Consider the following 15,065-nt stretch of genomic DNA (forward strand, 5'->3'; position numbering starts at 1 on the left):
CAGTCCAACCCAGCCCAGCCAGCAGCTGCAACAGGAATTGTGGCAACAGCTTCCATGGAGTTTGGGTGTTGTACATCTCTTGGAAGCCCTGTCATGCTTTAAAAGACATACTTCTTTTGGGAGGGGATGGTCCGTTCAACACAACCGTCACAAGCAAACTAGTTCTCTTCTACTCCTCCCCCTATGAAATGACAGGCAACAGTTTATCTTGGAAATGAATCAGTGCTTGTTTTAATCTGCTTCTCAGAGGTTTCTTGCAGGGTCAGTAAGGCCTCCGTTATGGCTGTACTGTCACAACCTCCTTATTCCATGGCTTTGCTTTAAATTAAGTACTTCAAAATAACCTCTGGGAATGCTAGAAAGCAGGATGCAACTAGATCCTTTGAGAAAAGATATTCTCCTCTATCCAAACTCTGGTCATGCTGCCAAGCTCCCACCACAGGACCAGAAGATGGTCTCCCAGCACGAGTGATCCTGATCTACAACAGCAAATGGCAACACAAGGAGAAGAGAGAGATCTCTCTCCTCTCACCAATAAAGTGGATTTTTAAAAAAGCTATCTGTCATTTGAAGTACTTCCACAAAGCATGCTTTGAGCTCGGAGCAATCTCGTCTCCTGGGAACAGCAGGAAGCTAACATGCCGGGACCTGAATGTTTACCACACACCATGACACACAGAGGTCCTCCAGAGATGGCATCTTTCAACGTTTTCAATTTGCTGCCTTTGATTTTTGCAATGGTCAATATTTTAGAACAGTTTTCCATCATTAGCAGCAGTGTTACAGGATGTCCCAAAGGTCAATGACATTATGACCATTTATTTGGATTAGATGGCAGAGATAAGCACACTAATAGAAAACTTATTTCAAGAGTGATGTTTCTCTACATTCACGAGGCATGGCTGACCACCAGTAACAGGGTGACAGGGTGTTTAAATGCAGGGAGTCACTGGTTGCGAGTTACAGCAGTCTCCATTCTAAATCTAAAGTTGAATTCAGTTATATGGCTGTCAGAGTATCTGCAGCATAAGCAGACAGTCTTTACCTTTTAAGCACCGCCTTCTCAAGTTACCCTACAGACTTCATCTGCCAAATTAATCTGTGATCCTGCCAGACGCTCCCAGATCAGATAGAGCATCAGACTTCCAAAACATGAAGCTATCGGAAGAAAGGATCCATCTTTTAGATCTCCTCTGCTAATGCTATTGAAGAGGGGGATGTGGGCAACGTGCCAGAACTGCATGCCCAAATTCTAACAGTAGAGAACTATGTTCACAAAATACTGGGTGTTGCACAAAGCCGCTACACCCTAAGAATATAATTGCATAGACAACTATTGGAAAAGACTTCCTATCTCATGACACAATGCTGGGCTTCCAGGTACTTTTGCTAATGAGGAAGGAAATGCTCCTACAATGAATGGCTGGAAACACAAGCTGCCAACAGAATGGCTTCAAGCACTGCCGCAGGAAAGGCAGCAACTCCTCATGCTTGAATGTTTCTCAGCAAAGCCTCTGACCCGGCTGCACATCTGACCTCCCTGTTTTTAAGCAATGGTTAGCATAGCAGATGGATAGATGGGGTTTGCTGTTCCCTTGGGAAATGGTCTCCTGGCTTCTGCACGAGAAAACAGAAATCCAAACTTCTCCTTAAGTGGGAGGGTTTCTTGTACACCTTTGCAACAAAAAAAATAAGGGGAGAGAGAAAACATTTGTAAGAAAGATTTCTTAACCATGCTATCATGCATCTCTCTCAAAAATATCAGGAGAATTCAATCTGATCACACCACACCATCAACTCTTGTTTAGCTTGTAGATAGTATCACCGCACCTAGCAAGCAGATCTTTAAAAGGCAGAGCCTGGAGACAAAGACAAGACTCAAAAAAAACCAAAACACCCAAAAAAAACCAATCAGTCACAAAAAATGTGGCCTGTGACCTATGAAGGCAACAGGGGACTGCTTAGAGAGACCTACACAGAGACAGGTAGTGCTCCAACTGAAAGAAAAATATATAAACCACCAGAGGAAGTAGTTTTCAGAAGCAGGATTCAGCATGCAACAGCACTATTAATACCACCATCCAGGCCTGCTGTGGGCAGTGGAAACGAACACAAATGCAGAATGAACACTAAATAGCAAAGGCAAAACAATACCTAAAACTCAGCAGCTGGTTAAATGGATGCAAATCTTTCCTCCCCACTCCTTTTCCCTCTGCTCCAAACTAAGGAGCCAAACCCTGCTTAGGACAGAAATGAACTCACACAGTACGATCTCCTGGTTTGATCGTGGTTCCCACCATCGGACCACCATATGAATCAAAACAGCTCGGTCTCTGCTGAGGGCCAGAGCTGCGGCGTGTGTTGCAGACTGGAAGTGAGCTACACAAACACGAGTGAGGCGGGGAAAACATGTGAAGCACATGTCTGCATGATGCGCGTCTTTAAACACTTATCTGACCCTCCTTTTCCTGAACATACATTAGCACACACACAAGAACGAAAAACAGTTGCTGTGAATTTTCTGTGTGTTTGCTCAATTTGCTCAAGAACAGTGGGAACAAGTGAGAACAGAAGCACTGAACTGGATCTTTCATAAAGAAATCACTTGTGCCTTCTGCTGGTATCCAACAGCCAATTTGGTTTCTGGAAAATTACTGGAAATGTTTCCTAATTAAAAAGAAAACATCAGAAAAAACGGCATTTTGAGAAACACGAGTTATTTCTCCATAGCGGAGGATGCAGCCAAATCTCCACTAATGGCATGTAAATGCCTTGGAGAAACAACTGCGTTTCTTGTTTCAGTGAGGAAAACGTTCCTAGCTGTAACTGAATGCAAGACCTTCTGCAGTCTTTGGTGGAAAATATGTGGATGGACAGCAGTAAAGTTTGTCACCAGACTGATTTCCTCTATTAGTGCAGAGTTCCCCAGCTGCCAGGAATTAATGAGATTTGATTCCTGCCGGTCGGATACCTGCCCACCCATCTCCAGTCAAACAGCACAAGGAGCTAATAAACCAAAGGACAGCGTCTCTTGACTTCACGAGAAGAAGGGAGGGAGGCAATCAGCCAGAGAAAAAACTACTGCCAACAATTACCAAGGAGGATGCTTTCTTATTGTACACCTCCTTTCCTACTGTCTAGCAACAGAAAGTACTTTCAAAGGAGATGGCAATCCCTAACATGACTCTTGACAGGACAATCCAGCTGTCCCACCGGTGTGGGACTGAACAGCTTAGCTGTGCATGGGATGGGGAATACGATGCTGCAGATCCTCACGGTATCAGCCCACACTGCAAACATGACCCTTGCTGGCACAGAGGCCAGACACGAATCAGACTCGGTAAAAAACAAGCTCAGCTTGCCAAACCTATGAGGTTTGATCCAGTTGCTCAAGATCTGCCTCTATCCAGTAAAAGCTATTACCTCTGACACAATTTCCTGCAAAGAAGGAAAAAGCGCGATTAGTGGGTTGACAGAGCAGTGGTGGCTTCTGGGCTGCAGCAGCGTCTGCAGTGCTGATCAGAAAGAAAAAAGTCAGGGTTCTAGAAAATAAATTCATGCTTTAAAAATTAAGAGGGTAAAGATGCTCTGAACAACTTCAGCTCTTTTTTGCTTCAAAACACCATCTGGAAACAGTCTTTTTAAGCCCCTTACTGCTGATTCAAGGCGCCAGTCCTTCACCTGGAGCACAGAGCTAATGGGCTACCATGCAAAACATGGTGTAGGCTCGGCTTTCCTGCTGCCTGCATGCGAACAGATGGGTACAGGGCCAGGTCTCCCCTCTGGGACTGACTCCTGCTGCCCACCCCAGGCCAGTCTCCAGGGAAGGAAAAAAGCACAGGGCGCTTTCTGAAGATTGGCTATGCTTGGCAAACCTGCAATGCATTGCTCACGGTGGGTCAATGGACAGCCATTTCGTTTATCAGCTCTCATTTCCTGGTATTGATCTAAGGAGGTTTTTGCTTCCTGTGTGGAATGGCTAACGATTAATGTAGGAGACCTATCATTTTAAGAGATTTGATAATCACCATTGATATTTGGCTACACAGGAGGCCAACTCCTCAGTTGGCTGGTATACGAAGGGTGTGCTCTCCCTAGCATTAACTCCCTTGCTGGGGCTGGCGGAAAGCTACTGCTTATTTTTTAAGACGTTTATTGTTCACCACAGTGCTCACTTGAGTGGCCTTTCTTTGGTGAGAGAGTTAAAAATGAAGACATGAGAATAAGAGAAGCAGAGTGATGTGCTTAAAGCGTTCCTGGTGCGGCTTGTGGCATCCCTTGCGTGAAAGCACGTGGTCTTTCCAGCCAATGCTCCGGAGCAGATTGCAAGAGGGACTCTGGTCCTTCTCAGTGCTGAAATGCAGGGTGTCACCCTGGGAATGATCCAAACCTTGACAGCTGTTTCACATCTTTGTCTTATTACGGATAGGGAAAATGGGATAAACCATGGTTATGGTATTACATGGGTCAGCTATGATGCATGTAAGGACATCGGTATTTTGCAGCTCAGAAACAAAGAGGCAGTGTCATAGTGAAAAATCTCATTTTTGCCTGTGAAAAAATAGACCAGCTAGAGTCATGAGCAACCACAAGATTATCATAATTTAAAGGCATTAATGGAAAAATCACCATTTTTAATTCAGCTTATTTCCTTTGTGCATTTGACAGTGCACTGCCTAATTGTTCTCACTGTTCCTCATGCTCAGTCATCCCTCACCTTGCAAAACTAAGTAAGGATTTTTTAATGAAGTTTTAACGTTTGATAAAATAATATACTCACAATAATGTAGTCCAAAGCAAGATGAGAACAGGTCAGAGCAATTAAGTAGGTAGTAACCATTTAAACCAACCAGGACACTTTTTTAAATTGAAGTACCCACATATTTTTAGAACATTATACTATCATATTTATAGTCTCTCAATTAAAACAAAAATAGTGAAGTGCTTTTACCTTGTCTTACAGTTCTGTATTTTGCTTGCGAGGATTACTACCAAACATGACAGCTGTACTATCCAGAACTTTTGCATTACTTCACATTTTAAAACTGTTTACCACAGATTTATGCAAGCACTAACCTTTCCACACCTCAGCCTTTTCATCTGTGCAGCGAAACTATGCTACTGCGCTCTCACACAAGTGGAAGACAAAAGCTTTAATTCATTGCTTGTGAAGTACCGCTACTTGTAAAGCACTTGAATACTTTCTTCTTCTTTGGACCCACGATTATCACTAATTTTTAAAGAATGAGTAAGTGTTGAAATGGGAAGATAGCAGTGGCACAATGGGAGGACACCATTTTCAAATATTTAATATTAAACTAATTGAACACTTCTGAATTTTTTCAAGTCTTGTCTGATAATTTCTTCTCCAGCAGAAGTCTAATTTACTAAACATCAAGGTCACTGTTAAAAACTAGCCTATTCTCAGTTGTCATCACACGGCAATCAGAGCATAACCACATAGTTTTACATGCAAACGAGCCCCATACTGATGAGCTGCTGGAATCCCATGGTTAGATTTAATTTCATTACATTAACACTTTGTTATTACTAGCATTTAATTTAAGCAGCTGATCACAGATTTAAGCAGTGCTCTAAGATTATTCTTATTTCGATTTAAATCATTCTCAGCTCCTCCTGTGGTTCTGTCTTCAGACTGCTCACAAGTGCTGTAGGAGAGAAAACCCTGCTCATTCGTCACCAAATCATACAAGCTTACTGAGCTTGTTTGGGATCCTGGAGACATGAAGGGACTGGTAGAGGCCATTTTCTAGAAAAAAACTTAAGGACCTGCACTGTTCCATACATTTGACTAAATCTATGTATTCTGGGGACGGCATCTTGTTATTTCTCCAAAGGCCAGACTCACACAGCAGCCATTAATTGACTCATCTACATCGCTAGCGTTATACAGCGGAATAAAAGGACTTTGCAGCTCCAACGTGCAGCCTGGGGAACATGTAGGTCAAAGGAGTGTGCCTGGGCACACAGGCCAGCTCTCCCTCATCAGTCCCTCACCAGAAACATCAATACTGGCACGTATATAAATAATGAAAGCCACACCTCCCCTGCGGTCTGTTTACTAGGATTTACACGCAGTTTTTCTCACCTGGCTGATAACTACATGAGTTCAAAAGCCCCCAAAAGAACCTTCACCTTTACCTGCAACTGAGAGCATAAGCACAGAATTTGCACACAAGCGTTTCACCGACACAAATACGCACACGTGTTAAAGCGTGGAGAGCAACTCACCGAATGCACAGGAAAGGAGCTGTGCCGGTTGAGAAAGGAGTTAGAGACTGACATAGTGAGGCCCTGAGTGGCACCGGTGTCCTCGGGGGTGAAGGGCACTTTAGTTTGCTGGACACAGTAGGAGACAGAAGAGAAAGAAGAGGCAGCATAGGAGGCCTGCTGAAGAGGGGGAAGAAAGCAAGAGACAGAAGACACAAAGAAAGAGAGCACAGAAAAGGCTATGAATAAAGGATAAGAAATGCTAACTGTAAAACAATGCATATAATGGCTCGCTAAACAAACAGCTATTCATACAGTTCATCAGGGCCAGACACACCAATATGCCTTTCTTGAGCTCAAGAGGCATGACAAAAATCACAGTTCAAATCTTCTTTGTTTCACAAATCCCTTAAAAATAAACTCCTGCCTCCCCCTTCCAGTTCACCCATGGACAGCTGCTGCAGGGAGAGGCAAGCTGTTCCTCGCTGCCCTTTTTCCCCATGGCCTGGGGGTGCAGATGCCCAAAGGAGGAACTGGCTCTTCCTTCAGCCGCTAAGCAGCTGACTCTTGCAGATTACCGTTTTTTCTGGCAACCTGCAGACTGGGAAGTTGGTCTTTCCAGTGTGATCTATGGGCCCTCACTGGTACTGCTAAGATACTCAGTAACAGTGATGTCCAGCCATTTTTCAGTCCAGTCCAAAATGATAGATCATTTGCACAAGAGGGAGATATTACCCTGTAAGTAACAAGTACTATTAAGGAATTTCTCCTGAATTCCACTATAGTAAGGAGTGTGAGGGAAGCTCAGGTATATTTAGGTTTTCTCAGCTCTGACTTGTTGAATATAATGTACAACTGTTTCCTAAATAAGATTCGAAGCTCACAAGAAAGGACGTCCTAATAATTATTTTACAGAGGAGTCCATCCAGCAAAATGTGCCTACTGCTAGAGCAGCTGATGCCCATGTGGTTTGCTGTTTCAGAAACTCTCATGGCAGCAGGAGCAGAGGAACAAGAGTCTGGTGGCGTTTACAGTGATTGTTGAATAAGCCGTCGTCTGCTTGCATCACTTTCCCAACAGAGAGATAAAGGTAAGGGTGGGAGGCTGCCCTTGAAGAAACCTTTGCTGCAGGGGAACTGCAAGCAACACCTTGATGGTATCAGCTTGCGAGACTACAAGAATGCCCAGCAGGCAAACCAGTGACAACTTGGCTACCCAGGTAATGATTAAAGGGCAGCAAAGAAATGCTTTGCTTCAGCTGACAAATTCAGAAAAGGAGCAGAATTTCCTTTCTGCACAATGGCTACAGTAAATCTGTGCCTTACACACCCTCTCTCATGACCATGTAGACTAAGTCACCACTGGAAACTATCACCAGAGTGCAGCCACCTCTAAGAGGAGGAGGAGGAGGTAGGGCAAGGCATTACAAGGTACAAATGACAGTGGCAAGCATCACACCGACAAGGGGACCACAGACTCTGGAGAACTGCCTGATCCTTCAGAGAGGAGTCATGTAGACTCTTCAGTGTCCCTGCAAAACAGATGGGACATGAGCATTTAAGATCTCATCCCCACAAAGCAATAATGCATAATACTCAGTTTAGCTTAGCCAGAAATGTTACTTTATCTTTTTAGGACTCCTACCTGCATACAGGAATGTAGTTACGCAAATCCCAAAATTAGAGTTCTTGGTTGCTTTTCCCATTTGATTTAAAAGCTAACCCCCTGGGACAGGCAAACTTTAGCAGAGATAACATGAAGAAATATTGCAACAGTTGCCCTCATGATGGTAAGACCATGGCTCTGTTCCCACCTTTCCTCCTGTTTCGTTAAAGCCATGGCCAATTTAGCTACATCAGCAGAAAACATGATTAGTTTGTTTTTTTTTTTTTTAAAGAGCAAATCTGATAATTAATATAAACAAAACCCCTAAGGTTGGAGTTAAAAATAAAAAAAGAGAAAAGAAAGGAAGACCCTTAAAAAGAACTAGGACAAAATCCCAGATCCACTGAGGCTGGAAACAAAACTGCCACTGCTATCACTGAGGCCAGAATTTCATCTCCTGCGTGGAAAATGGCACTCGCTGTACTGTTAAACCCACCACACATACACGTGTGCATGTGCCTTTTTGTGCTGGGAGTCTGGGAAGGCCAATAGAACACTGAAAAACAGGTAACACCCTGAATCACACAAGGGGACTAATGTAGAGGAAACATGTACAAGTTAAGTAACAGCTATACCAAAGTTCTGTGGCTCTGGCAAAGATTGAGCCATAAAAGCAGTTATTATGTTTAAATGGTTATTATTAGTGGCATCCTTGACAACAGTTTCAAAACAGCATTGGGAACAACAGTGCAGCAATCTCTTGAAAATCGTGTTGCCCAATGTGTCAAAATCTTCAAAGCAGTTGTCATTGCACAAGCCTGTAGTCTGGCACAGATTCAGCCATGCCATGTGGAAGATTAATGCTTAATTTTTAGGGCATCTTAGGACTTTTAGAGCTTATGGGGAACAGTCTGGACATGGGGTTAGAAAGGAGCTCAAAATAGATGATGCAAAATGCCTAAAAACATGTTAACAAGCTGACAAGGAGCATGACGCGGTAACACCAACGAGACATCCTCCCACCACCGCAGCCTGTCAGAAACAGCAGTAACAAGAACAGAGGAGGCTGTTCCTGGGAGGCTGGTGTGCCCTGCCGGGGAGGGCACCGCAGATGTCACTCACCAGCTGCCGCTGTTTCGGTGGGAGAGCAGGAGGAGGTGCCAGATCTTGAGAGGGGTCTAAGCTGATAAAGGAGTCATTGAACCCATAGACTTCCATGAGGTGCTTGTTCTTCTGCTGGTAAATGTGCTCGTTCTGAGGGGTCTGGTAGAACATGGACGGCTGCGGCTCTGAGTAGTCTTCCACAAACTGCATGTATGCCATCACTGCAATGCAAAGAAAGGTCACACTCCCTGCTCCTGGTCCGCACGCTGCAGCTGCAACAAGCAGGCAGGGTGGTCATTCTTAAAATAAGGTAAGAGTAAGGCAATGCCACTGTCAGTCGGGCTTCGCTGCAGGCTAGGAGCAGCAAGGCATCCACGCTGTGCTCACAGGTAGCTCACAGAGTCAGCTGCCATCCACCTTGCAGGGAAGGATCTGAGTATCCCATCCTGCAAGCCGGAGCACAACAAACATAATCACAGGCCACAAACACATCTGACAACAGTTTAAGGAACCAGTGAGGTCTCCAAACAGCTACTTGAGAAGTCTGATTCACCGATGCTTAGCCCAAATCCCTTCCTCATGTAACCCATGGAAATTTTGAGAATATTCCCCAACAGTTAGTGTCCAAAGGCACCAAAAAACCCAGAATAACTTCAGTCTGCTTTCTAGGAGGCACAAATCATCTTGCACAAAGATGCAATCTTGACAATAAATCTATAGTAATTCTTGTGCCTACAGTGAGTCTTGGATCTGTAGTCAGCAAGATTCCTAGAATGAGGAGGCTTACCGCCTTTCTCCATTCCAGCAAGCTGATAAAACTGTTATTGGAGAACACCTACCTGAGAGTCTGCATGCACCTCTCCCTCAGCTATTTATATGCCACTGCCAATGCTGGTACAAGATACTTACCTTATAAAAGTGCCACGGACCATGCCTTCCTACGTCCTTAGCTCAAATCCAACACTCTGTTCTCATTCCTTTTTAAAGCATCTTACCATCTCCAATTCTTGAATCCAACTGATTCAAAAGCTATTCTGAGATGTGGTTCAATGGAAATATTAAATGGGATCAAATCTCATCTACAGACTTTTCCATCTCTACAATATCCTTCCAAAATCTATGAAAAACCTCACCCAAGTCTGCCTATGTGGCCCTGAGAGAGAATTAGTTACTGCTGCAATATTTTAGTGTTGGAGGGGGAGAATGACACTCAGTGTCATAGAAAGACTACTACAACCCCCCCAAATTATTAACGATCAGAAGTGTACTTAATAAATGCAAAATAAAGAAAGAACTCTCTTCTATATACCTGAGAACAGGTACAACAGATGTATTTAAGTGTCATAAAAAGGACTAACTAAGGCCTTTTTGTAAATACGCTGTCATACACAAGATACTTTATGATCATTCCTCCCTTCCTCCTGATAAACAAGCAGTTGTTAGTTTTTGTAAATCTGGTCATTAGGTGGCAATTATTCAGCTTCTGCTGGCATTTCAGTTGTACAGCTGAAACGAATGGATGACTTCAGTGAAAGCTATAAATATAACGACCACAATGCAGTATTTGCACATCGTGAGGCCGGTTCCCACACTAGCGGCAAGGCAAAGCCCTCTGTTCACCTGCCAGTGCAGATCTGCGGGCCAGCCTCTTTCAAACAGGATGCAGCCGTGCAAACGTGTCGGCAGGAAGGAGTCACTTTGCACCTGTCTTTTGCACCTTTTTTCAGGTTTCCTCTAATATTTTAAACTCCCTTTAGAAATGGAGCTAACACAGCTGCCCCTTCCCACAGAATGATATCCCTCCTCCAAAAAATAGAATAAAGAGGGGAAAAAAAAAAAAAAGTGGTAGCAATTGGGAGCACAGGAAACCGCAGCTGATGGATGTCAATCCCGACCGGTAACACCTGCTGTCCCCATCCTGTGACCCCACGCGGTGCCATCAGCGGACAACCTGTTCGTGTCCCGCCGTACTGCCAGCTCCTGCACAGCTCTGCCAAGGCTGCTGAAATTCTGACCTCCAATACCCTTCGCTACCCGAGCCTTGCTCCTCTTCCTCCCCCAGCCACCCTCCTGCCTTCCCAGCACTGCTTCACAGATGTGAGTCACCAGTCTTGCTGGTTCAGTCCTCTCCTTTTTGAAGGGAGTGTGACAGAGGTTTCAAACTGCACGCACATGCGTGTTGGTGTGTGTTTGTGCCCGCTCATCTGCTGGTGTCGGCACTCACGTTAAAGCCAAGATCAAATTTGCTCACGCACGTGAATTTCAGCCTAAGTCCTAACAGTGAAAAGAAGCATGTTCTGGCAATATTCTCCTATTTGAAATCATAGCGAAGGAGTCTTGGTGTAGAAAATACAGAATTGCTAAAATACTGTTTTCAAATATCAGCGATTCAGTTAACTAAAGTACTCCTGTTATTACCCGTGCCCTGAAAAATGCCTTGGTATCATGCAATCACTTTAGAGGATAAGGTCTAAAGGACGCTTATTAAAGACATTTCTTTGAGAGCAAAAGTGAACTAAGGATCAAGACTCCTTGGAGAAGTGTGGAGGACAAGGGCTTGAGGGAAAAGACCACATTTTGAGAGCTCATCAGCTGAGTAGGACAAAAGCCAAGAAGTCAAGCTTGGCAGTCCCAGCATAATGCAGCAGACATTGCTAAATTCAGACCAACCCTTCATGTGGAGTTACCTACAAACACAGTGCTTCACTGAACGTCCAGATCTGAAGACAACACTCAGGATCGATAGCTGTGAGTTCCTGGGCTCAGATGTCTGTATGACACTACAATTTGGGAAGCGTTGGTGAAAAGGGTATCACATTAGATACTTGCATAAAATTAAATTACTGTATTACTGTAACGCAAGGTAGTAAGCCTGAATGCTGTTGAGAGCCTTAACTCAATCTGCAAGGGAATAATGAAGAGCTCTTTTATCTCAGCTCTTTATGAGGCTAATGCATCCTATCGCCATGGCAGCTCCCCTGCCTTGCTTGTTACAACTAGTCCAGGGCGGGTGAGTATGTCTCATCTTCTACTTTGTCATCTTCTCTGTTTTTAGGTGAAAAGAAAAACAGTTGGGATGGTGAAATACAAACCTGGCTCAGGAGTAGATATTGCAGAGCGCAAATTAAAATGGGCATCATTAAAATGTTGCCAATCTCGAACAGGGGACTAAGGGAGCAGGACCACTCCTAAGACTGCTGTTTGCAAAGGATCTTTTCCCCCTTCTCCCTCTATCCCCTTCCCTCTCTGCCGTGGTTTTTAACAAGGCAAAAATTTAAAAAGCAGATGGGAAATTACATCACCAGCTCAGATCAGGCTGCACGCCCTGCAGTGACTCTGTGCACAGGGAGGGATGGGGGCTGCAACCTCCATGGTGAGCAGCCGCGGCAGAGTGACAGTCTCAAGGCAGCACCCCAGGAGAGAAGGGAGGCGTGAGAGAGAAACCTCTCCCATCACGGCACCATGCCCAGCCTATGTCAGTTCTTAACTCAGACAGAACATACTTGAAATAAAAAAAACCCTATAAAATCTCACACTGAGGAACACCTTCCCAGCAATCTGCTTGCAGTGCCTTGGCTGTCATTTCTGAAGGAGTTAAAGCTGCTCAGAGATTTCTAGCACACACCAGCTCTGCCCACATGGTGGAAGTCACAGGTATTGCTCAGAGTGCACCAGCAGCATCTGAGCCAGCTCACCATGCGGCCAGAGAGAGCAGCCACCAGTCCTGGAAGCGGCGCTTGGCTGCAGGAGAAGAGAGAAAGCGGCAAGTAACCTCGTCAGGAAAACACCCTCGGACCAGTGGTTGTTGGAGTCTGCAAGGAACTGCTGGAAGACTATCAGCAATAAGGCACGTCTGCAATATAGGTAAGGCACAGCAGTATCTGATGAGGACTCACTGAAGGTCTAGCCCAGCTCCTGGCACTGTGTCAGCAGCCTGTGTTACTGCTGGCTCCAAACAAGCGCAACAGATTTGTGTGCATGGGCAAGAGCCAAAATAATGGCAATTCTTAAGCTATACTGCACATCAACTCACTGGAGAAGTCAAGGTCAAATAAGCCAGTCTTTGCTGTCACCTCTGGGAGGAGAGCTGTTTTTCAAAGAGCTCGCATTATCCGCTGGCTAAGCTCAGACTGCTCTCAGCGTGGTTCCTGCAGTTAAATACCAGCTGCTTACAGGGCACCAGGCTGCATTTTGTTCCCACTGACAGGGAGGGAAACATGAATAAGTGCCTCACTTCTAGTTTGCAAGCTGTTTGGGGGAAGGCTCTTGTTATTTCTGACTCTGGGCTCTTCATGGCAGAAGCTGCTCCGTGCCTGTGTCTTGTATGGCAGCCGCATGATGCTGGTGCTCAAGCAGAAGTCTGGAGTAATTTGCCCTTAGCACAGTAACATGTACTCCTACAGCACAGTAAAATAACAATTCATGCCAGACTAAAAGGCTTATCACTCCTCTGTTTAAATTATACAGAAGTCAACTCTTGGAGGTCCCTCTGAGCACAGCTCACAGCAGTACACATGGTTAACTCAAGCAGGATTTGCTGTCTATTATTAATAAAAAGGCCGTCAAAGTCTCTGCTGCAACATTTCCTGCCAACTACCAAAAGATGACCCACAACAAAGGGACTACAATCAAGTCCCATCTGTGAGAGCTCTAGATCTTTTTAATAAATTCATGCATCTCCTCTGGATCCCAGGAATTTGTTGGAGTTGTGGAAACAGCACTGCCTCACCTATGTGATTACACAAGAACATCTACATGCATCACCCTCCAGGCAAAAAAATCCTGGGTGCTACCAAATAGCCTGAGTAATATTTTACTGCCCTTTTAATGTTGAAAATAAAAGTAAAACTAACAACCACAGATCTGTGGTGTGATGTACTGTGGAGTAAAGACAATCGAAAACAAGTTCTCAGTGTCACATGAATGCAATTAAAAAATCCGCAGCAGTCGGGTATCAGCCCAAATACTACTAGAAGCTTTGCAGCAAGGATGCTTTATCAAACCATCAGAGCTGACAGTACATTAGATACCAGCTTCTACCTTTCCTAACAATGCAATCTGGTCAATACCCCAAGAGCTTCTGATAGTGCCAGATGACAGATGACAATTAACTCTATCCTAACATCAAAGAAAATTCACATTCAAGGCCTTGGTACTGAGGTTAAAAGTGTGCATGGGCAGTAACAGAGAAGATAGCTTTTAAAACTGTTTTTAAGTAACTCGACATCGCATATGATAACAGAAAACAAAGACATGAGGCTTAAAGAGGAAAGCAAACAACCCAGGTCTCTCCTTCAACTGCCAAACTGCCTCTTACCCAAGATCCACCCAGGCGTCTCCCCCTACTAAAGCTGCCTACGTGTCCAGAGGCACATTTCCCTGTGTCCACCCCAGCCTGCATGGTGTAAAATCACCTGGACCCAGCCCTCGTTATTCAAATGCAGAGCCCACAGGGACCTGATCTCCAGTAAGGAGCCTCTGTATCACATCCCCTTGCAGCTGGTACTGCAGGCGAGTATTTTGAACAGCACGAGGGCTATGCCCTGTGCCAGCTTTTATTTCCTTTCTGTTGTCTACAAACATCTCAGCTCCTTTTCAGCTGCTTTCAGTATCATTTAACTGATTGTTTGCCAGAGAGGCACAAAAGTGATTTCATGAGCATGGGGACACTAAACTACGACCCAATTTCAGGTGGGTCAAGCCTTGTGGTCTGATTAAAAACCCAGAGGGTTACAAATGTGGACTGGTCACTTAGGGATAATGGAAATGCTTTTAGCCAATGCACTTTTTAAAAAGTGACTGGCACAGTACACTACCATGGGAACGGACAGAATACTGACCGTGCTGAAGACACACCAATCTCACTTCCACCTTATTCTCAGTGAAAAGACTATGAACTGCAGAAATGAGTCAGAAGGCACACTCAGCACTTTCGAATCGGCTCTTCACTTGGGCTGCCAACCATACAACATAACGCTGTTGATCCAGATCTTGTACATGCTACCTCCTCATGCAACGTACCACTGCAAAGCAAGCCAGTAACTAGTAAGCTAACATCTGCTGGATCTCATGATGTAGTCCACAGCCTTCCTTGACAGATCAGTATGGCTCCTTTTTTGTCAAGA

General features: G+C 44.6%; 1 protein-coding gene across 1 annotated transcript in view; it reads right to left on the reverse strand.

Moving 5' to 3' along the window:
- The window catches only part of RAPGEF1 (Rap guanine nucleotide exchange factor (GEF) 1), an 84,421-nt gene that overhangs the window by 19,022 nt on the left and 50,334 nt on the right, over positions 1 to 15,065 (reverse strand). The window contains exon 10 of the mRNA XM_010287900.1: positions 8,959 to 9,161. Coding sequence (XP_010286202.1) covers positions 8,959 to 9,161 — 203 coding nt within the window. The remainder of the gene's footprint in view (positions 1 to 8,958; positions 9,162 to 15,065) is intronic.

The sequence above is a fragment of the Phaethon lepturus genome, unplaced genomic scaffold (genome assembly GCF_000687285.1).
Source record: "Phaethon lepturus isolate BGI_N335 unplaced genomic scaffold, ASM68728v1 scaffold41295, whole genome shotgun sequence".
Taxonomy (NCBI): Eukaryota; Metazoa; Chordata; class Aves; order Phaethontiformes; family Phaethontidae; genus Phaethon; species Phaethon lepturus.